General features: G+C 42.2%; 1 protein-coding gene across 1 annotated transcript in view; it reads right to left on the reverse strand.

The window, feature by feature from the left end:
* Positions 1-22,151, reverse strand: part of PTPRJ (protein tyrosine phosphatase receptor type J) — a 56,931-nt gene extending 34,780 nt beyond the window's left edge. Inside the window, exons 1-4 of the mRNA XM_075065840.1 lie at positions 21,936-22,151; positions 13,941-14,225; positions 8,900-8,917; positions 5,008-5,280 (exon numbers count right to left, since the gene is read on the reverse strand). Coding sequence (XP_074921941.1) covers positions 5,008-5,280; positions 8,900-8,917; positions 13,941-14,225; position 21,936 — 577 coding nt within the window. The 5' untranslated portion in view covers positions 21,937-22,151. The remainder of the gene's footprint in view (positions 1-5,007; positions 5,281-8,899; positions 8,918-13,940; positions 14,226-21,935) is intronic.
* Positions 22,152-24,259: the final 2,108 nt, after the last annotated feature.

Here is a 24,259-nt window from a genome sequence, read left to right on the forward strand (position 1 = left end):
CTTTTTCACTAGGAGGGTGGTGAAGCACTGGAATGGGTTACCTAGGGAGGTGGTGGAATCTCCTTCCTTAGAGGTTTTTAAGGTCAGGCTTGACAAAGCCCCGGCTGGGATGATTTAGTTGGGGATTGGTCCTGCTCTGGGCAGGGGTTTGGACTAGATGACATCCTGAGGTCCCTTCCAACCCTGATATTCTAGGATTGTACATCTGTTATTTTCATAAATCTTAAAGTGACTTTTCCGATACGGAAAATGGAATAATCTAGAAATGTGCCTTTTAAATGTTAGATTGTAGAGCTAGATTGCATTATAATATGGGCAGTTATACAGACAGTCACAAAGATTACAATTAGAAGACTATACAAAAGAAGATCATCATTCCAAATATGCCATTAGAGTCTCTCAGTGTTGCACTCGGGGTTGGCTCCAGGCACCAGCTCAGCAAGCAGGTACTTGGGGCGGCACGTTGGGCTCTTCCACGGCAATTCAGTGGCGGGTCCTCGGTCCCTCTCCCAGGGAAGGACCTGCTGCCGAAGTGACACTGAAGAAGCAAGTGGTGCAGTGGAGCTGCCGCCAAAATGCCGCTGATCGCGACCGCGGCTTTTATTTTTATTTTCCGCTGCTTGGTGCGGCAAAAACCCTGGAGCTGGCCCTGGTTGCACTGAGTTTCACACCCACAGTTCAGCCAGATATATTAGAATGAAACTTATCAAAGGGGATTTTTCTTTTTGCTTTAAACATATCTGATGCTAACTGCAAGACTCCATTAATTTATAGCCTCCAACAGAATTTTCACAGTGCTTCCCACAACCCTTCCTTTAAGTGTCAATCAGTTAATCCGGGTCTGGCATAAATTTAGCAGAGAAGAGCCTATTGTGAGCATTAAGAAGGAAAGGACAGTTTTGAATAGGAGGATGGGAATGGGAAGTCTTGAAGTAACACCATGAGAAATAGAAAGGGAACAGCAAGACACAATAATGAAGTTTGCCTCTCCAACCCCCATGCATTCCATAGGAATTACCACACTGGGTCCCATTTGATCCAGCAGATTCATCAATGCTCAATACCCCAACTCATCACAAACTCTGATTATTTGAGCCGTGTATAAGTGCAATGGATCTCACCCTTGACAAAGAAATGATTTAGCCTCTACTTTCAGAAGCCCCAAGCACTCCTGTTGTAAAAATAGCTAATTTAGAGACTGACTTCTCTAATTATGAACACATCTAGATTTTAGATTTTTTTCTCCCCAAGAAATTACAAATTACAGATTGAATAATTACGAACTCCTGAACTCAAATGCTATATGTACATGAAAATATATTGAATGAAGAAGCCCAGGTAAACCAACAGCTCTCAGAAGTACAGAATAGATATTTAGCTGAAAGAACTGTGTGTGATTCAATGACTTATACAGATGTTTGTGGCATTTGGGTCTCCCTCACTTTTATTATCTGCTGCTAGTGGAAATATTGTGAACTTGTAAGAGGTTCCAGGTTCTACATCGATAACTACAGCACATATGGCTTTAAAGGTCTGATTCCCAACTGGTGAGGTTTCATTTTCAATGTGTATCCTGTAATTGTAATCAGAAGCAGCAGTATCATCATTTTGCCATGTTAAGTTTACTTCACATGCAAGGATGCTTGTAACCCGGATATTAAAAACTGGACTAGGTTCTGCTTAAGAAACAGAAAGATGTAGTTTATCTTTATCACAGAAAGACGAATTGCATAAAGAAAAAAAATTGGCAGAAAACATTAAGATTTTGTGTAATGAGATTCAACTCTGTGAAGGGACTGTATGGGAATGGTAATGTAAGGCAGTGTCTATCACCTTTACATCACCAGTTTGATTTCAGCACAGGCTGATAATCATTGTAAATCACTGTAACCTGATGGCTGTTTGGTGACCTGAGTGAAGAGGGTTGTTAGCCATAGTCAATTCAACAGATCAATTCTATTCCATATATTCCACTATCACAACTGGGATCAGTGTCAGTGGTAATCTCAGAGAGACCAACAAGTGAACAGTCATGGAAAATGAACTGGCTCCTTTCCTCTTAGAAGGCAGAGTGCAAAGGTCAAGCTTGCTGACAGGGGGAATTTTGCACTTCCCCTGCCCATAGCATAGACAGAGGACTTCAGTCTACAGGGATGTCAATTCTGCAACTTTCAGGAGTACACATTCACTTAAAATTAAAGCATGAGATAGTTCTCTGAAAACATCCACTCAATGTGCAGCGGCAGTCAAAAAAGTGAACAGAATGTTGGGAATCATTAAGAAAGGGATAGATAAGAAGACAGAAAATATCATATTGCCTCTATATAAATCCATGGTATGCCCACTTCTTGAATACTGCATGCACATGTAGTTGCCCCATCTCAAAAAAGATATATTGAAATTCGAAAAGGTTCAGAAACGGGCAACACAAATGATTAGGGGTATGGAGCATCTGCCATATGAGGAGAGATTAATAAGACTGGGACTTTTCAGTTTGGAAAAAACACGAGTAAGGGGGACTGTGATAGAGGTCTCCAAAATCATGACTGGTGTGGAGAAAGTAAATAAGGAAATGTTATTTACTGCTTCTCATAACACAAGAACTGGGAGTCACCAAATTAAACTAAGAGACAGTAGGTTTAAAACAAACAAAAGGAAGTATTTTTTCACAGACGGCATAGTCAACCTGTGGAACTCCTTGCCAGAGGATGTTGTGAAGGCCAAGAGTATAACAGGGTTCAAAAAGGAACTGGATAAATTCATGGAGAATAGGTCCATCAATGGCTATTAGCCATGATGGGCAGTGATGGTGTCTCTAGCCTCTATTTGCCAGAAGCTGGGAATGGGTGAGAGGGGATGGATCACTTGATGATTACCTGTTCTGTTCATTCCTTCTGGGGCACCTGAAACTGGCCACAGTTAGAAGACAAGAAACTGGGCTAGATGGACCTTTAGTCTGACCCAGTATGGCTGTTCTTATGTTCTTTGCCCCTGCAAGTATCTGAATACTTTAATAAAACTGGTCCTGTGTTCCTTGACTTCATATACAGAACATAGTATTTTAAGTTTTCCGGTTACAGGAGTTCCAGAAAACATTCCCACCGTCACTGTGACTTGATAAATTCTAAACGATCCTAACACCAAAAGTAGGGAGAAACACAGAAGGTATGAAAACTGCTTTACAAACAATATTTGACAAAGCATGGACTTTCCAACAACATACAAAAGTACAAGAGAACCATATTAGCTAGCTATAAGTTAAGAGACATAACAAAATGCAGTTAATCCATTGGAGAGAAACACTAGTTGGGCTACGTATCAGGGAGAAAGGGTCTCTTTCAGGTTAAATTAGTTACAAGTGTTTTGACTATTTCCATTGCTAGAAGCAAAACAAAACAAACAATATTTTTTGCCAATCTACACAATTTTGTGTTCCTAACACTTCATCACTAAGATACACCTAGATAAAAACCTGTGAAATATTCACAAGAAAATTCAGAATGTAAATGTGTGTTATGTGTGTGACTGGGACAGATCTTCAGCTCCCCTTCTATAACTTTTGCAGTTCTGAGGCAGTGCACAGCACCTGGAAAGTGCTCTTAATGGGGTATTTTTGATCTTTCAGGCTTGGGGAAATGCCTGTGGGGACTGAACTGGCATAGGTGTCTCTATGCTACCCATCCAGTGCCCCACCTGCCCCCTTACCTCTTTCAAGTGTAGTGGTATGACAGAGTTTTGCAGGGCCGCCCGGGGAGGGAAGCAAGAAGGGCAATTTGCCCCAGGTTCCAGGCCCCGCAGGGGCCCCCACGAGTTTTTCGGGGGCCCTGGAGCAGGGTCCTTCACTCACTCTGGGGGCCCTGGGAAACTCTCACAGGGCCCAGGCCTCCAGAGCTTCTTCTGCTCCGGGTTGTCGTCGGCAATTCAGCGGCGGGAGGTCCTTCTGCCCCGGGACCCGCTGCCGAAGTGCCCCAAAGACCCACAGCAGAGGGTCCTTCTGGCACTTCAGCGCTGGGTCCCGGGGTGGGGCTTCGGCAGCGGAGGGTCCTTCTACCCCACGACCTGCCGCCGAAGACCCCAGGCCCCCTGAATCCTCTGGGTGGCCCTGAGGTCCTGCACTCGAGTGATCCCCAGCTGGCAAAATGCTTCATAGGGGCCACTACTGCCAGAGGGATTTAGAGCTAAAAGTGCAAAGGTATTTAGACACCTAAAGATGCAGACAAGGTGCATAAAAAATCCTGTTAGGCACCTATCTGCATCTTTAGGTGCCTGAATACCTTTGAAAATCTAGCCCTTAGCACAACCCTTAGGATACTCTAGGTTATGGTGGAACTCAACTGTACTCCACCAGCCTCAGTTTTAGAACAACAAAGATGTGTCTTAGCGGATGTCTACTCTGGGAGCTGGAAGTGTAATTCCCAGCTCAAGGAGACATACGTGTACTAGCTCTCACTGAGCTACCACACTAAAAAAGTGTGTAGCCATGGCAGCACTAGTAGAGGAATCGCCTAGCCACCCTGAGTACATGCCCATTAAAGACCATAGGCACATACTCAGGACAGCTAGTCCATCCTGCCGCTCTCACCACCATGGCTACACTCTGCTTTTAGCATGCAAGTATGTCTCCTTCAGCTGGGAATCACACACCCCAGCTGCAGGTTTAGATATACTCTAAGCACCAGTATCATTTAGGTTTGTGCTGAGCAGAGCTTGGCCAGACACCAGTAAAGGGCCCCCCTGGTGAACAAGACATTGGTTCCATGTCTGAAATATTCAGAATGAAAAATGAGCTAATTTCCAATCAGTGATTTGATAATCTCTCATGCTTTCACAGCCAAACTTTTATTCTAACAGAAATGTAGAGGCTGGAGCACGTAAGAGGAGACAAGATGACAATATGGAGTATTTTTACTACATAAACGAACATACATAACTTGGGGGAAGGGGTAATAGAGAAAAGAAAGTGTATTTAATTGTAAGCAACATGTACTGTATATTTCTATTACTTACTTGTATAGATGTGTATGACTTTTGGGTCTCCTTCAGCCATGTTATCCGCTGCTAGTGGAACTATTGTGAAGTCATAAAGGGTACCAGGCCGTAATCCCAAAATTACAGCATTTTTGTTTTGGGAGGTTTGGTTCCGAGTAGGAGAAATTCCATTCCCATCAGTGTATATCATATATGTGTAATTAGGAGCAGCAGTGTCATTGTTTTCCCATGTTAAGGTCACTTGTTCTGTGCTGATATATGTGGCCTGGATATCAGAAACTGGACTGGGCTCTGTTTGGGGAAAAACAAAAACACATACATTTTTAGAGAGAGATTAGTATTTAGGAAAACGTGTAGGACCTTCCTCCAGCAAAATTCTTAAATATTATTAATAGATGTATTGCGAGAAAAAGGTACCTTTAAAAAAATGGACATTTCAAATATATGCGCTTGTAAATGTGCTTGTTCTGTTTGGGTGTCCTTCAGTCTTATTATCTGCTGCTAAAGGAAATATTTCAAATGTACAGAAAATACCAGGCTCTAATAATTTAATTACAACATATGTGGTTTGAATGTTTGGTTGGTAGCATAAGAAGTATCATTTTCTGAAATGATGCCAATCCTATGGGTGTACTCAGAAGCAGCAATATCATTGTTTTGTAAGGTTAAATTTAATTTTCTTGTACCAAGATTTATGACTTGAATGTTACAAATTGGGACTGGGAGCCGTTGGAGGAAAAATATTTTTATTGATACCAGACCAGGAATACTTTCCAAAAAAAGAAACAGTATCTAAGAAAAAAGAATAGTGCTTGTATTTGGCAATATAATTCTGAAAATGCATCTCTGTCCATTTCCTAATTCAGAATAGTCATAAGTCAGTTACAATGCATCATTTGGCTTCTTGTCCATGTTATACATTAGTCACAGTGTTGTAGTCTAACATGGTTTCAGGGAATTTATTGTTGTTATTCCTATGGCAGGAAATGTATTTATTTCTCCTTTCCATAGTACAGGGCAAGAGGGCATGTGACGAAATAAAAAATGAACTTATTAGAATTGCATTTAAAAAACAATTTCTTGTATGCAACATAGTTAACTTGTGGAATCGCTGTTAAACAATAAAACAAATAGGTTTGTAAATTTCCAAGAACCGTTTTGACATTTACACAAATAAAACTGTCATTTGTCACAAAATGTGGGATAAAGTTACCAATGGGCCCATTGGGCTGGCAGGCCCATATTTTGTTCTTTCCTTTTTCATGGTCCAGAGAATGTGAATTTATCTACTGCTATAATGAGTTTCTGTTGTTCAACCTGCTCTGAATCCCTATATATCAGTGCAGGTTACTCCATTGAGGAGGACTGGCTAGACTAGCTTGTACATACAGTGTAACAACACAAGGAGGGGGCATTGCATTCATTATACATCAAGAATGTTTATACTTGTACTGAGATCCACAAGGAGGTGACAGGCAGAGCAGTAGAAAGTCTCTGGGTGACAATAAAAGAGGGGAATAAACAAGTGGCAAAATCATGCTAGGGGTCTACTACAGACCACTAAATCAGAATGAGGAGGTAGATGAGGCATTTATAGAACAAACAACAGAAATAACCAAAACACAAGTAATGGAAGACTTCAACTACTCAGACATCTGTTGGAAAAGTAACAAGGAAAAATACAAAATATCCTATAAATTCTTGCAATGTACTGGGGACAATTTATCATGTCAGAAGCTGAAGGAAGTACTGGGGGCAGGGCAACCGTTTTAGACTTGTGGCACCTTAGAGATTAACAAATTTATTTGGGCATAAGATTTCATGGGCTAGAACCCACTTCATCAGATGTATGAAGTAAAAGATACAGGAGCAGGTATAAATATATGAAAGGATGGGGATTGCTTTACCAAGTGTCAGGTCAATCTAACGAGATAAAACAATTAACAGCAGGATACTAAGGGAGGAAAAATAACTTTTGAAGTGGTAAGAGAGTGGCCCATTACAGACAGTTGACAAGAAGGTGTGAGTAACAGTAGGGAGAAATTAGTATTGGGGAAATTAAGTTTAGGTTTTGTAATAACCCATCCACTCCCAATCTTTATTCAGGCCTAATCTGATGGTATCTGGTTTGCAAATTAATTCCAATTCTGCAGATTCATGCTGGAGTCTGTTTTTGAAGTTTTTTGTTGTTGAAGAATTGCCACTTTGAGGTCTGTTATTGAGTGACCAGAGAGACTGAAGTGTTCTCCTACTGGTTTTTGAATGTGATGATTCCTGATGTCAGATTTGTGTCTATTTATTCTTTTGTGTAGAGACTGTCCGGTTTGGCCAATGTACATGGCAGAGGGGCATTGCTGGCACATATCACATTGGTAGAAGTGCAGGTGAACAAGCCCCGGATGGTATGGCTGATGTGATTAGGTCCTATGATGGTATCCCTTGAACAGATATGTGGACAGAGATGGCACCGGGGTTTGTAGCAGGGTTTGGTTCCTGGGTTGCTGTTTTTGTTGTGTGGTGTGTAGTTGCTGGTGAGTATTTGCTTCAGGGTGGGGGCTGTCTGTAAGTGAGTACTGCCCTGTCTCCCAAGGTCTGTGAGAGTGAGGGATCGTCCTTTAGGATAGGTTGTAGATCCTTGATGATGTGCTGGAGAGGTTTTAGTTGGGGGCTGTAGGTGACAGCTAGTGGTGTTCTGTAACTTTCTTTGTTGGGCCTGTCTTGTAGTAGGTGACCTGACCTAACCTAACTACTGACCTAACACTTGGTAAAGCAACCCCCATCCTTTCATGTATTGATACCTGCTCCTGTATCTTTTACTTCCTGCATCTGATGAAGTGGGCTGTAACCCACGAAAGCTTATGCCCAAATACATTTTTTAGTCTCTAAGGTGCCACGAGGACGCCTCAATCTTTTGGTTTGTTTTTTTCTGCTGATACAGACTAATACGGCTAACACTGAAACCTGTTATTTTAGACTTGAAACTGAACAGTAGAGAGGAATTGGTTGGGAATCTGAAGGTAGAAGACTGAAAGTCATCTTCAAATGATAGATTTCATGATTCTAAAGAAAAGGAGGAGAGAGCAGCAGAAAAAGGACAATGAACTTCAAAAACCAAATTTTTACTCACTCAGAGAACTGGTAGGTAAGGCCCCATGGAAAGAAAATCTAAGGGAAAAAAGGAGCTCAGGACAGCTGGCAGTTTCTCAAAGAGAAAAGTTTAAAGATGCAACAGCAAAAGTATCCTGATGTGAAGGAAAGATAGGAAGAAAAGTAAGATACTGATAGGGCTCCATCACGAGCCCTTTAATGAGCTGAAAATCATAAAGGAATGCTACAAAAAGTGAAAACATGACCAAATTACTGAGGATGAGTACAAAAGAATAGCACGAGCATGTAGGAGAGAAATCCAAAAGGCTAAGGGATTCGGTGAGTCACAGTTAGGAAGAGATCTAAAAGGCAATAAGAAGACATTCTATAAATAAATTATAGCAAGAGAAAGACAAAGGAAAATGTAGGCCCACTATTTAGCAGGGTAGGAGAGATAACACACTACATAAAGAAGGCTGAGAAGTTAATGTCTAACTTAGCTTCAGTCTTCACTAAAATGATAAAATTGTTTTAAGCATCTTGTCACAATTTAACACTAAGGGGGAGGAATACAAACCAGACTAGGGAAAGAACAAGTTAAAGAATATTTAAATAATTTAGATGTATTCAAGTTGGCTGGGCCTAACAGAATTCAGACTAGAGTATTTAAGGGACTAGCTGAAGCAATCTTGGAACCATTAGTGATTATCTTCAAGAGCCCATGAAAGATGGACTAGAGAATGGCAAAATAAAGTGCCTATCTTTAAAAAGGGGAACAAAGAAGACCTGGGGAATTATAGACCAGTTAGTCTGACTTTAATACCTGTAAAGATATACATTACTGAACAATAAATTTGTACACACCTAGAGGATAATAGGATAAAAGGTAATAGCCAACATGGATTTGTCAAGAACAGATCATGCTAAATCATCCTAATTTACTTCTTTCACTGGGTTACTGGTCTAAGGAATTGGCGGGGAACGGGGGAGGAGTACAGTAGACATAATACATGTTGCTTTGTATAAGGCTTTTGACACAGTCCCAGAGGGTAGTCTCATAAGCAAACTAGGAAATGCGTTGTCTAGATTAATTTACTATAAGATGGGCACACAACTGGTAGAAAGACCAGTTAAACAGCAGTTATTAATGGTTTGCTGTGAAGCTGAGAGGACATATCTAGTGAGGGCCCATAGGATTGTCCTGGGTTTGGTGGTATTCAACATTTTCATTAATGACTTGGATGACTCGAGCGGAGAGTATGCTTATAAAATCTGTGGATGACACTGGGACACGGAGTCCCATTGATGCATGCTGACAAAGGGTTCATTGTTGTGAACCAGCAACTCGTAATTGGCCTGCAAGTCACTACGTCTAACACACTGCCTTCAGAGTATTTATGCATACAGAATATCGCATGAGGTCTTAAATGAAAGCCAGGATCATGATGATCATTTTTAGTTTATGAGATGTATGTGTAAATGATATTTAAAGAGTTGTATGTATACACTGAAAATATGTTTTGAAATCTGTCACTCACCAAAGAGAAAAAAACAGATTTCTTCCAGCCAGGAAGTAAGATGTGTACCTCTCTATCAAATGTAAACTAAGCATTGAAAACCAACACAACAGGTTGGACAAACCCCTGTGAGAGATGGTCTAGGTATACTTGGTTCAGCCTCAGCACCAGGGGCTGGACTAGATGACCTCATCAGGTCCCTTCCAGCCCTACAATTCTATGATTCTATAAAACTGACTTTGAGCCTTCAGTCTGTGTGTACTACCAGCTATTTTCATAGAGCTTGATCCAAAGTCCAATGAAGTCAGAGGACAGACTCTCATGAATTTCAACAGGCCTTGGATCAGACTTTTAGGGGTCAATACACAGAAGGAGCTAGGTGCCTAAGTCCCTATTTTACATTTCCAAGTTCCAGTTTTGGTTCCCTTATGATGCACAAAACTCCTGCCCAACCCCTGTAAGTGCCCAAACTTTCAGGGTAATAGTTCCCTAGGCACCTAAGTTTCTGTTTCTGAGCATGCACACTGCTGCCCCGCTCTAGGTGTCCAGATACTTAGCCCTTCCTAAGTCCCAGTGATTCACAAACCAGGAGAAGATAGACATTGGGCCGCCCAAGTCACATGCAGGGCCTGATGTTCTGAGGTTGCCTACTGCATTAGATCCTATTCAAAACCCAGAGGAGGCAGCAGCAGAGCCCACCTTACAACTTTTAGCACAGTGATTAGAGGACTCACCAGGCATGTGGGAGACCCAGGTCCAATTCCCCCTGGTCAGGGAAAGTGGGAGAACGGATACCCCTATTCAAATCCTACACTTCTCAGGAGCAATGCTCCAGTCACTAAGCTGTGGGATATTCTGATGTGGGGCTGGACTCTGGATTTCCCAGGTGGGTGCTCTAATCACTAGACTACAGAAACACATGCGCGCTGTCTCTCTGACCCAATAACTAAGTATTTATTCCCAATGGGACAGTCTTTAGGCCAGAGAACTGTGGGACCAGCTCAACTTAATATGCAAGGTCCGTCATGCTAAGCATGACTATCTTTCAAGAGTTCTTAAGGTGAATAATATTGATGTTGCTCTACAAGAAACACATGCTGCAGTTATGAGCAAGCTGCAAGATACAAAATTCATGACTATGACAAAGTACGGTCTCACAGATGTCTCCATCCTGGAAGAATCCAAGACCATGTGAAATTCTATTGCTGTAATAAGAATTGTACAACTTGATCATAACAAACATCTTCTGTACTCCACACTATCATAGATTAATCAGGATTTTCAGTAACACACAAACGTCTCCTGCCATCATCACTATAACCACTGCAAGATCAGAGTTACTATATGCAGGGTTACTATATTTTAAAAAAAATCTTTACTTGATATTGCTAATGAAGAAACTTGGTTGGGTAGATTATTTTAAAAAATCAGTGTTATTCTAGGACAGGGATAGGCAACGTATGGCATGCGTACCAAAGGTGGCACACAAGCTGATTTTCAGTGGCACTCACACTGCCCGGGTCCTGGTCACCAGTCCAGGGGGCTCTGCATTTTAATTTAATTTTAAATGAAGCTTCTTAAATATTTTAAAAACTTTATTTACTTTATATACAACAACAGTTTTGTTTATATATTATAGACTTATAGAAAGAGCCCTTCTGAAAACGTTAAAATGTATGACTGGCATGCGAAACCTTAAATTAGAGTGAATAAATGAAGACTCAGCACACCACTTCTGAAAAGTTGCCAACCCCTGCTCTAGGACATATCCCTTTTTTCTTTCATCACTATCTCCACATCGAGTCTACTTCATTTTAGGGTATATGTTTATACTGCAATCAGAGGTGTGATTGCAGCATGCATAAACATACCCACACTAGCACAGCTAAAAATAGCAGCGTAGATGCAGGGGCACAGCCTTCAGCATGGGCTAGAAATACATAGTACATAGCTGGAGTGCCGCATATGCTTTTATAACACACACACACACACACACACACACACACACACACACACACACACACACACACACACACACACACACACACACACACACACACACACACAACCTTTAGCCATGCTACATTGGGTACATCTGCCTGAGTACAATCACACCTCAGACTGCAGTTTGCACATACCCTGAGAGTTTATTCATGAAGCCACCCCTTCTAACCATTCTGACCTTTTCCCATTAAGTTGTTTCCCTAGGGGCTTGGCTACACTCACACTTTACAGCACTGCAACTTTCGTGCTCAGGGGTGTGAAAAAACTCCCCCGAGTGCTGCAAGATGCAGCGCTGTAAAGCGTCAGTGTAATCAGGGCAGCAGCGCCGGAAGCACAGCTCCCAGCGCTGCACGCTACACCCATAAAGGATGTGGTTTAGGTGGAGCGCTGGGAGAGCGCTGCCGCTCTGACCGCACTCACACTTCAAAGCGCTGCCGCTTTGAAATTCCAAGTGTAGCCATACCCTGAGGAGAAACATTCTAATTGTGTTTGCCACTGGTGGCTCTCTCTTGTTTAAACCAGTTTTGAGCATAAGGAGATTCCCCTTTCTCTCCTTCAGAGTTACAGGATATGTGATCGTGCACTGTCAAGGACTTTTATTCCGAAGAGCCTAATTCAAAGGGACAATGTTTTGTTCAGATATCAGCATCTCACTTTAGTCACAAATATGGCCGAGTCTAGTTCTGGAAACCCACGATTGGTTAAAATGATTAAGTTTGTTCATTGACTGCAACAAAATCCAAGATACGGTGGTGTATCTAGTTATCTACAACTAGTTATCTATCTTTTGTGTATTGTTTTGCTTGTACTGTAAAATAATTGCTGTACAGTACAAGCAAAACAATACACAAAAGGCAATGGTCATTATTAAGTTAACAAACAATACACCTAATTTTAGACTCAATTTGACCCTCTAACTCCTAGCACAATGGGGTCCTGGTCTATGACTAGGGTGCCTAGATCCATAGTAATACAAATAATAAATACTAATCAGCCACTCTGCAAACCCTTTCCTTTCATTTTTTGAAAGCCTCATAACAAAGCCCCAGCAGCTACCTACCTCTTCAGAGCACTTCTGAACCCCAGCCATGGCAGATTTCAGTGTGTGTGCATACTTGGACAATGTACTGAAGTGCATCATGTGTGTGTGCATGCGCATGTGTGTGTGCACGCATTCTACTCTCTCCTTTTAAATACAGTGAAGTATTTCAGCTTTCTCTGGGTTTTAAAGAATACATTAATTTACTCCTGAATTCTCTTCTCTCTTCAGGCTTTCACCATGTTATCCTAAATATGGTAACACACCTAAATACACTCGCCCACATTTTCAAACGTAACTAGTGATGTGGGATGCTGTAGTGGGGTGGCCACCCTGCTCCTGCCCGGAGGAGTTAAAACAGCCCTGGAGAGGGCTGCATCTGGGAAAAGAAAGGCTGATTGGGGAAGCAGACATAGGTGAGGCCACTCCCCAGTCAGGCCATGGCTAGCCCTATAAGAGGGCTGAAGGCCAGAGGCTTAAAAGGCACTCTTTCTCTAGCTTCTTGAGAGAGAGGGACCTGGCTGCCTAGAAGCTGAGGAGGGTACCTAGGGTGGAGCAGTGCTGGGGAAGGGCAGAGGGAGCTGGGGAGCTCCAGCCTAGCAAAGCCCCAGACTGCAGGTCGAGTTAAGGGCCCACAAAGGGTACTGCGGCTGCAGAGGGGCACCCAGAGATAGGCAGAGGCAGCTGGTCCAAACCCCCTTGCCGATGATGAGTGGTTTACAGACTGAAGTCCGTCCCAGTGAGCGGGGGCTAGACGATGACTGACAGTAGCCACTGAGGAGAGCTGGGGCTAGAGGGTGTGGGTCCCCCTGTGAGGGAAGACCCAGAGTGAGGGAGTACTGCGATGGGCAGAACTCTTGAAAAAGGGCACTAGGGTCTCGGAAGGACACAGGGGCCAACGGCAGGCGAGGCGTCAGCTGGCAGAGGGCCCTCTGGGCTGGAAAGAGCTAATTCCCTGGATGACCAGCAGGAGGCGCCGTGCTGGTGAGTCGTTGCCCTGCCACAGACGCCTCAACTTTTGAGTGCCCTACTGGAGACTTCTGAAAATTAGGCCATTTTATGGTAAGCACCAACTTTTGGAAAATCGGGCATGACCAAGATGTTGAAAATGCAAAAACTGAGGCCACAAGACTCAGTCACTTTTGAAAATTTAGGATGTTGAGAAGCTTAAAAAAAAAAAAAAAAAGCTTCAGATTGGATAGTTATGCTGTACTTAAAACTCAAATGATACTGGGAAGTGCTTCTTAATAAAGAAGCTGAGGTGAGAATACTGATTGGCAGAGTGCGAATTCAGAAACAGGTACATGTGGCTGAATGATTTGTATAAATCAACGTCGAATTTGGGTCTCCTTCAGTCTTCTTATCTGCTGCGCGTGGAAATATTGTGAATTGGTAAAATGTACCAGGATTTAAGTCTGTAATTAAAGCTTTTCTGGTATTGGATATCATGTTCCTAGTAGATGAAGGTTCATTTGCAATGAGTATCCTGTCACTGTACTCAGAAGCAGCAGCATCTTTGTTTTCCCATGTTAAAGATACTTCATGTGTACTGACATTGGAAACCTCGATGTTAAACACTGGAGTGGGCACTGTTGAAGTCAAGAGACAATTATTTGTTGAGGAATAGCAGTTGTGGGCTGGCCTTACTAGCCTTACACGCTTAACTCTGAAGTATTAGCAGTGGAGTTTACATTTCCAACCCCCTGCATTCCATAGGAATTGCCACACTGGGCTGTCTGGTCCAGTAGATCTATCAAAGTCTGATATCCCAATTTATCATGAAATTTTAGATGGGCCATGTGTGGGTGCAGTGAAATTGACCCTTAAAGAAGATATTACTTACTCTCTATTCCCAGCAGCCCCATGTACTGCTGCCTGAAAAATAAGTAAATTAGAGACCAAGCTAATTATAAACACACCTTGGTTTTAGATTTCTTTTCATCTCCCCATGAATGTTCCAGATTAAAGTTACAAGCTCCTGAACTCAAAAGTACATGAATGTGTATCAAATTAAGAAGCCCAGGTAAACAGACAGATCTCTAAAGTTCAGAATACATATTCAGCTGAAAGGATTGTGTGCGACTGAGTCACTTTCTTATATAGATGTTTGTGGCTTTTGGGTCTCCTTCAGTCTTATTTTCCAGTGCTAGTGGAAAAATTGCGAAGATGTAAAAGGTCTCAAGTTCTAAGTCAATAATTACATCACATGGTTTTCAAGGTCTGGTTCCCAATAGGTCAGGTTTTATTTTTAATATATATCCCGTAACTGTACGTAAACGTTAATTCATGTGCACTGACATTTGTAACCCGGATGTTAAAAACTGGACTGGGCTCTGTTTAAGAAACAGAAAGAGGTTGTTTATCTTTGGCACGGAAGAAAGAATTGTATCAAGAAAAAAATGTAATAGCAGAAAATGTTAAGAATTTGTATACTGAGATTGAACTCTGGGAAGGGATTGGAAATGGTAATGTAAGGCAGTGCCTGTCACCTTTACATCACCCGTTTGATTTCAGCTCAGGCTCATGATTGTAAACCACTGTAGCCTGCTGGCTGTTTGGTGTTTGGTGACCTGCATGAAAAAAGAGTTGCTAACCATAGTCCATTTATGTACAGATCAAGTCTATACCATATAAGCCACTATCACAACTGGAATCTTTGTTGGTTCAGAGAGTCCAACAAGTGAACAATAATGGAAAATGAACTGGCTCCTTTCCTCTTAGACGATAGAGTGCAAAGGTCAAGGTTGAAGCTTATAGAGAAGGGAGAATTTTGCATTTCTGATGCCTATAACATAGACCAGGGGTCTCAAACTCCCGGCTCGTGGGCCATCTGCAGCCCGCGAACCTCCCCAATGTGGCCTGCGGGGCTCCAGCAGTTTGGGTGCCTGGTCTCTCCTTTGGCCCCACCAGCCACCCCCAGGTGCTCCCCCCCCCAGGTGATTTACGATGGCCCAGGGCCCCGGCAGTGTGGCGGAGCTGAGCAGCATCTGCATGCTCACTCCACGTATCTGCTGGCCCCTCCCTGTGGCCCTGGGTTGGGGCTGTGCATCCACATGCTGCCCCTGCACCCAATTAGAAACTACAGGGGCGGTGGCTTGGGGCGGCGGTGGCTTGGGGCGGCAGTGCGCGGAGGCCCCTCGGCCCACCCCGCCTTGGACCCCCAGGTAAGTGCCGCACCAACCACCCCCTCCCAAAGCCTGCCCTCCCTTCCCACACCCCCTTTCTCTGCCTCAAACTCCCTCTCAGAGCCTGCACCCCACCCCTTTCCCACATACTCCCTCCCTGAGACTGCACCTCCTCCTTACACCCCCCAGATCCCAAACTCCCTCCCAGAGCCAGTACCCCCCTTCCCACACACCCCCTCCCACCTCCAAACTCCCTCCCAGAGCCTGCAACCCCACCTCCTGCCCAGCCCAGAGCCTGCACCCAGCACCCAAACTCCATCCCCCCCAGACCCTCTCCCCCACTCAAACTCCCTCCCAGAGACCAACCTCTCACTCCTTCTGCACCCAAACACCCTCCCAGAGCGTGCACCCCAATCCCCTACTCCAGACCTCCTCCTCCACCCAAACTCCCTCCCAGAGCCTTGGCAGGTGGGAAGCAAAGTTTTTTGGGGGTGCAGAGTTTGGGGGGTGCGGGTTTTGGGCAGCATGAGTGACATTATTGGCCTGCTGGGGGGATCTGAGGACTGGTATTGGCTTACGGTAAATTGAGTTTGAGACCCCTGGCATGGACAAAGGACTTCACAAGAATGTCAATTCTGCAAATTTCAGAAGCACACATTCAGTTAAAATTAAAGCATATCATCACTGGACCAGACTAAAATTAAAGGACCAGATCCTCAGCCCTTTGAGCTGCTCCAGCCTTCCCATTTCCTACTACTGCTACAATGTAAGGGAAATGTCAGGAGTGGAAAGGTGGGTCTGATGAGAGTTACATTGGGTGCTGTTTCAGCTCCCAGCAGGCTCATGTTCAAGAAAACAGAAAGGTGGTTGAAGGCTACCTTTCCTGCACACATCATCTCTAACTGTACCAAGCATCAGCACAGCACAGCTCAGGAAACCTAACAGCATATCCCTGAATCTTACTTAATTCCTATTTTAATATACTGAAGAATGAATAGATTTGCTTAGCTGCCTTTTTAAAAATTTTTTTAATACCCTGCATTTTCTTCTATACTGCAATTTACACAAATTTAGGTGTGTAGGGCTCTACAGAAGTCATCAATTTATAACTGAAGCATATCCCTTATAGATTTTTAACTGCCAGGATTTTCAAAAGGCCAGGAAGGTCACACCAGAACTTCATTAAACAGGGCACAGCACGGCAGAAGGCAGGTTTGTTTGTTTAAAAAAGAAATGAAATTACTGACAGTACCAGTAAACATTTCCTACTTAACTCTTTATTCTTAGTTGTCCTGGACAAACCCAAAGCTTTGCTCACCTGGGATACAATTGCCAATGAAGCTCATATTTCAGAGGGTCTACTGGATTTTATTATTTGAATTTAAGTTACTTTGAATGTCCTTTTTTTGGGTGAAATCCTGGCTCCACTGAAGTCAATGGAGTTAGGTGTTCAACAAAACATCAAAGAGAAAGTATTAGATATTCAAATATTCACATTCTTTGAACGGATGGACTACAATGATAGCATGATTTTAATACAGATTAAAAAGTACTTAGTCTCCAAAATCACCAGGGACTTCTAAAATATTTAGATAAATAAGTAAGATAAATTTGGTGGTTTGGAGTTTTTTGTTTAATTTACACAGTGCTTTAAAATTACTGATAAATTAACCAAAAGAAAACTGAATTTACCTTACAAAAAAATTAAGAAAATATCTGATTTCCTATTCATGCCAGCGGTGAGTTGCATCTAGTGCATTTCAGGGCTTGTCTACATGGTGCTTTAGTCCACACGAGAAGGATGTAAATTTTAGTCCACATTAGCATGCCACAAGGTAACTGTGGACTCTGCGGCACTCACTTAAAGTTCCCTAATGCACATTAACATAGTCCAGTTTCACAAAGTACTACATCAGCTCACACTAGGGAACTTTGAGTGCATGTCAGCAGGGCCCACCACACAGTGCATGTGTGACATGCTAGTGTGGACCTCTCTGGCGCAGACTAAAACACTGTGTAGACAAGCCCTTCTTCTTACTTCTCAGTAAGTCTGTTGAAGTTGTATGAATTGGTCTTCCTCCAAAATCTACAAATACACATGCTGGAAATGCAAAAAGGGGAAAGGGTCCCTTATCCATATGCTGTGGCCTTGTTCAGTGTGGGACAAAACTCTTGCCAGGACAAACAGGACTCTTGAATCACAGCTTATGCACAACAGCAAGCTGCGCAAGTGCATGCAAACACATCTTCGTTAGCTCCCCTGACTCCAAATATAAAGGAATGTTTCCTCAGAACCACCATAGCAACTACAAAAAAACCCAACAATCCAGACTTTAGCAGCTCAGAAATGCTAAGTGCTATCCCATATAGACCATCTGGTTAAAATGCCTCTGGAACTTACCAAATGTGAATGAGTACATTTAAGAACAGTGACAAAGCTGGACAACTTCAGTGAAATATAAAACTCCCTTCTGGGCATTTATTCAAGTGGAAAGAGCCCCTCAATGCAGGGAAAATTCCTTGATCAAAAGGGCCAAACTTTTATGGCTGAAGAGTGCCCTCTCTCTCTCTCGTGCATGCACACGCACACACAAGGCTATGAAGACTGTGGGATGATTCCCCATTGTAACACATACTCCTGTATTTATTGTAGCACTAGCTTTTATTGTTAATTCTGTGGGCCAGAGGTTATGCTCTTAAAGCTACTAAGCAGCCCAGAACTACTAAGTGCAGCTGTATTGCGTTGGCAGAAATCACTTATCTCAGGGCTTGTCTACACTTACCGGGGGATCGACGCAAGCCGATTGATGCTTCGGCAGTCGATTTAGGGGGGCTAGTGAAGACCTGCTAAATCAACCACAGATCGCTCTCCCATTGACTCCTGTATTCCACTGGATTGAGAAGAGTAAGGGGAGTTGACAGGAGACATCATGTACTGTGGACACCGCGTTAAGTAGCTTTAAGCTATGTCAATTTGAGTTACGCTATTCACATAACCCAAATTGCACAGCTTAGATCGATTTTCCCTGTAGCGTAGACTAGGCCTTAGAATAAACAGTTACAAGTAGATCAACTAAAATGTGTAGAGTTTTCTGCCAAAGATGTACAGAAATTTCATAAATCAGACAAAGTGATGAGGTGACAGAGGTTGAAACCACAGATTATCACTTCAGAATGTTTTCTTGAAAGAGGTTTCAATGACTTACTCTCATGGCCGGTGTTAAGACTCGCTGGGGCCCAGGGCAGAAACTAAGAAGCCGAAGCCTGAGCCCTGGCGCGCAGGACTAAAGCTGAAACCCAAGCCCCAGTATGCAGGGCTGAAGCCGAAGCCCAATCATGTAACTTAGCTTTCCAGGACCCCCTGTGGCAGAAATGCTGGCCCTGCTTACTCATACAGGTCTCTGTGGCAGTGGGGTCTCCTCCAGTCTCCGCAGCTTGTGCGAAGACCATAATTGCATAAAAGGTACCAGGTTCGAATCCCATAATGGTAGCAGTCGTGATTTGAGAAGTGATGTTTTTTTGAGAAAAAAAACTTTCATTAACTGCACAGAGTATCCTATAAGTTTACTGAGAAGCCTCATCCTGTTTTGCCAAGTCAAAGTTACTTCTCCTGTGCCGATATTTATAACTCTGACGTCAGAAACTGCACTGGGTTCTATCTGGTAAAAAGTATATGTATTATCAGTACAGCAAGAACACTTGCTGAAAGGAAAACAAAACAATTAGAGCTCCAGTATTAATTCACATAATATAATTGTGGTTTTACATTATAGGGTTGGGTTCTTTTAAGACCTACTACAGTATTCTATAACAGTGATCCAAAAAATTGTCACTTACAACCTGGTTTTATTTAGCCCCAGGACTAGTGAACACTAATATTAATTGTATAGGGTAGAGCATGAAATATCATTTTTGTCATTATGAATATGGCAAGACAAGCCGCTCTGCTTGTGAACGTATCTGAGTACCCTCTGGAAGTTCTTAATGCCATTCTAGGATTTGTCATGACATGGATTATCATATTCTTGAACTCGGAGCACTTCCCATACTCTGCCTCATGGCCTTATTAATGTAAAAGGTTCCTTCTTTTACTATAACTGGTAATCTTCTAGCCGTTATGGGTTAGATTAATTGGTATGTTTTGGCTGAGTGCACCACTCCGGTTATGCATCAGCAAAGAAGTACAAAGCAGCTGGAGTGTACCAGTCAATGTAGTTCTGTATCTACGATATGAAACCATTAAGGAATTACTAGTTTAAATATGGAACATCCAAAACCTGAGTACACTTCTGACCATGTCATTTTACTAATATGTGAGGGTAAGTTACCCTAACTGTTTCTCTGTTTCTGCCATGGCCTTACAAGATATGTAGCCTTCTTATACACAAAGTACATCTATATTGCCCTACAGTTATTTTTCTAAATCTTAAAAGTAACTTTTCCAATACAGAATATGGAATAATCTGGAAAAGTACCTTATAAATGTTAGATTCTGGAGCTAGATTATATAACACTATGGGCAGTTATACAGACAGGCAAGTGGTTGCAATACTAACAAATAGAAGAATATACATAACAGATCATCATTCCGAAATATACCATTAGAGTCACTCAGTGCTGTGCTGATAGATCAGCCAGATATATTAGAATGAAACTTATCAAAGGGAATTTCTTTGCTTTAAACACATCTGATGCTAACCGCAAGACTATATTAATTCATAGCCTTCAACAGAATTTTCACTCTGCTTCCCACAACCCCTCCTTTTTGTGTCAATCAGCTAATCGAGGTGTAAGTTTAGCAGGGAACAGCTTATTGTGAGCATTAAGAAGGAAAGGGCAGTTCTGAACAGAAGGATGGGTATGGAAAGTCCTGAGTAACAACAGGGAAAACAGAAAGGGGGCAGCAAGACACAGTAATGTGGCCAGAGGCTAATATTAACTGATAGAGGGCAGCACCCTTAGAACTCCTTAAGGACTTACTGATGTATTCAGATACGATATGCTGGGCTAGGTTTTCATTTATGTGCATATAAATGCTGATTTTATTTACGTTACTTAAGCCAGGAGGCAGTCAGGACTCTTCTGAAGGCCTTAGCAGCAACTTTCCTCATCCACAGCTGGGCATTTCTTAGTTGTTGATCACTACTTCCCCTTCACCCTTTGGCCCCCTCAGTCCCTTTTCCATCTTAGGTTTGGTCAGCCAGGACTGAGGAGCAGCAGCACTGACCTCCCCAACACTCAGATGTCAGGCTGCTTCATTTCTCCTGCCTACACCACTCAGGGTGTTGAAGGTTGTTACCACCACCGTGCTGTTCTTTCTAAAAGATACTTATTGCAACTGTGGGAAAAGGGGTCTTGCTGACTGTACAACAATGTAAGGAGAGGGCCCTAGAACACAAGGCCATCAGCCATCTGGATATGTGGTACAGTACCGTATATATTATAGTATGGGGTAGGCAACCCATGGCACGCATGCCGAAGGCGGCACCCAAGCTGATTTTCAGTGGCACTCATTCTGCCCAGGTCCTGGCCACCAGTCAGGGAAGCTCTGCATTTTAATTTAATTTTTAAAAGAAGCTTCTTAAACATTTTAAAAACCTTATTTACTTTACATACAACAATAGTTTAGTTATATATTATAGACTTGGAGAAAGAAACCCTCTAAAAACATTAAAATGTGTTACTGGCACGCAAAACCTTAAACTAGAGTGAATAAATGAAGACTCGGCACAACACTTCTGAAAGGTTGCCGTACCCTGTTACAGTATATAAGCAGTTGCAGGAGTGATTTGTCACAAAGTATTTCATATATAAGTCACAGTCCAAACACTCTCAACACTAGCCCAACTCTATACATTTGTCCATGCTGCCAGCTGAAACCACAAAAAGGAAAGCAAAGAAAAGTAACCCTTCATAGCTAAAGAGTCTACAACTAGGTGACAGCACCTGCATTCATGAAATACTGTAAGGCCCCATGTTCACAAACTGTTTTCAAACCCTACTAAGCAGATATAGGTCTTTGACGTAACATGGTTCACTACTCTGCCAGGAATCAAGGTGGAGCAACACTCTGCTATGCCATTTGTTTTCTTTGGTGTAGACAGGATTTAAAATGGTAAGAAAAACTATAAAATGAAAAGATACTGTCTCCTACAACAACCTCATGTCACTTACTTGTTGTAATGTTTTTGCAACATGCTTCTGTACCATTTTGAAAGTTGATAATGTATTGTATACCAGGTGAAAGACCTCCTATTAAATTGTTCAGTGATGAATTCTGGAACAGTGTTCCATTTGCAAAAGTTACATTGCTTATTGTAAAGTTTTCTGGTAATGTGTCAATATGGATTTCTGTCGTCGTTGCATTTACATTTACTGAGCTGCAATCTTCAAAGCCTATAAGATAAGGACAAATTACAAAAAAATGGTTAAACACCTGCACATAATTCTGGCATTTCACTTTATGTATATGTAACCACTTTTGTTATTGCTAATTGGGTTTTCTTCAGACTATAACACCACCACTTTAAAAACCACTTTACTGTTCCCTGCTTTTACATCAGACTTTTTTACTTTGAGTTAATTGTACTGTAGTGTCCCATCACCGGCCATTGGAGATATTTGCTGCTAGCAGTTGCAGATTGGCTACATGCCATTGTAGGCAGTCCCGTCATACCATCCTCTCCACAAACCTTTCAAGCTCAGTCTTGAAGCCAGTTAGGTGTTTTGCCCATATTGCTCCTCTTGGAAGCCGGTTCCAGAACTTCAGTCCTCTGATAGTTAGAAATCTTTGTCTAATTTCAAGCCTAAACTCATTGATGGCCAGTTTATATCCATTTGCACCTGTCCACATTGTGAAATTTGGATACTAAACAAAATCATAATAAAGTAACAGATTGGTACTTACAGACAGCTGCATGTTCGATCTGAAAATAAAATAAATACTAGGAGTTAGATAACTAAGTGTTGGAAGTAGAAAACAGAAATTAAACATCTTAAAATTAACAGCTACAGAAAGAATATATAATCAGATCAAATCTATGTTTGCTAGTAGATATCAAAACTTTTGATATGCAAAATGGACACCCAAAATTTATGGACATAAAAAAAAGTAGCTAGAAAATACTTATTTAACAGAAAAAAAATTGTTCAAAAGATTGCAGCTATATTTCAGGGGTGGGAAGGAATACGGCAATCATAATATTTCAATATTTAATTATAGAAATAGGTATAGACAACTAATCTTATTTTTTTATACTGTATCTAAAAAGTTATAAAAGAAACCTATAGGACCTCAGACAAAATACTAGAAAATGTGGAAGGGACAAGCCTAGAGCTAAGAAGTCTTTTCCATCTATGATTTAAAAGATTCTCCCATCCTCCTTATACTTTACAATAAGCATTACTATTACGTCTCAGTGAGGAGTACTCCATGTGTTTCTGATCCAAAGCGCTCTGAACTCAGTCAAATTTGAAAAATATTTCATTGATAAACTGGAAACAGTTTTAAGAAGTTATTTTATTGTATATGTTGACATATAATAATTGTCTGGGCTTGAGAAGCATTCTCCAAGAACCTAATCTGCAGCCTTTCAGATAGCAATGCCAACATGTGTTTAATTTTGTTTGCAGAAGGAAATCCAAGGAGGTGCTTTGCAATTTCTGACGACACTGTTTTAGTACCTGCAAACATTTAATGCAGAGGTTCCCAAGCTTTTTTTTCTGCACTCCGCTTTGGAGATTCATGTTCCATGTATACTCCCCATCTTTCTAAGAAACTCTGTTTCTTTGGACACTGGGGTCCAGGAGTCCATCCTGGCCAGGGTGCTCTGCTGCTCCCCAGTTTGTGAGCATCCTCTTTCCATGATATACTCTGGGTGGGTGATAGACAGTTGGGCTGCACCCCTTTCCTGGTGCTTCCACCCCTGGGACTCCCCAGAATCACTCATAGGCCACAGACTCCTTTTGCCCTGACACAATCCCCAGCATGCATGCACAAGAGCCTGTGCAGGAAGGGAGGAATTCTCACAAGGGCACACATGCACATGAGCCTCTGGAAAGGAGAGTGAGCTGACATGCTCCCCACTCCCTGAAGCTGCTGCATAGGGAGATGCTATGCCCCAAACTCCTCCGACCTCTTCAAGCCTGGCAGCAGCAGCTGGAGCTGCTGCTCAGCTAGTAAGACAGTCAGGTCCTCCTATTCACGTGATAACCTTGGCACCTCTCTTCCCACCTAAGGGGAAATGCACTAGTTTGAAAACCAATGATTTAATGGAACTGACCCATAATTATTTTCTTCTATCACTAGGTGGCAGCAAACAATATAGATTGGAAAATGCACATTAAAGAGAATCTAAAGACCAACACTAGATGGAGTTCTGCAGACACATACACATAGAAAACAAACTGAACTTTTCAGATCCTCATAACCTACTGATGCAAACTGACTGTTTCCTTTGCTGCATAGTCAGGGCCGGCGCTTGCATTTAGGCAGCTCA

This window comes from Chelonoidis abingdonii, chromosome 4, assembly GCF_003597395.2.
Source record: "Chelonoidis abingdonii isolate Lonesome George chromosome 4, CheloAbing_2.0, whole genome shotgun sequence".
Lineage (NCBI taxonomy): Eukaryota > Metazoa > Chordata > Testudines > Testudinidae > Chelonoidis > Chelonoidis abingdonii.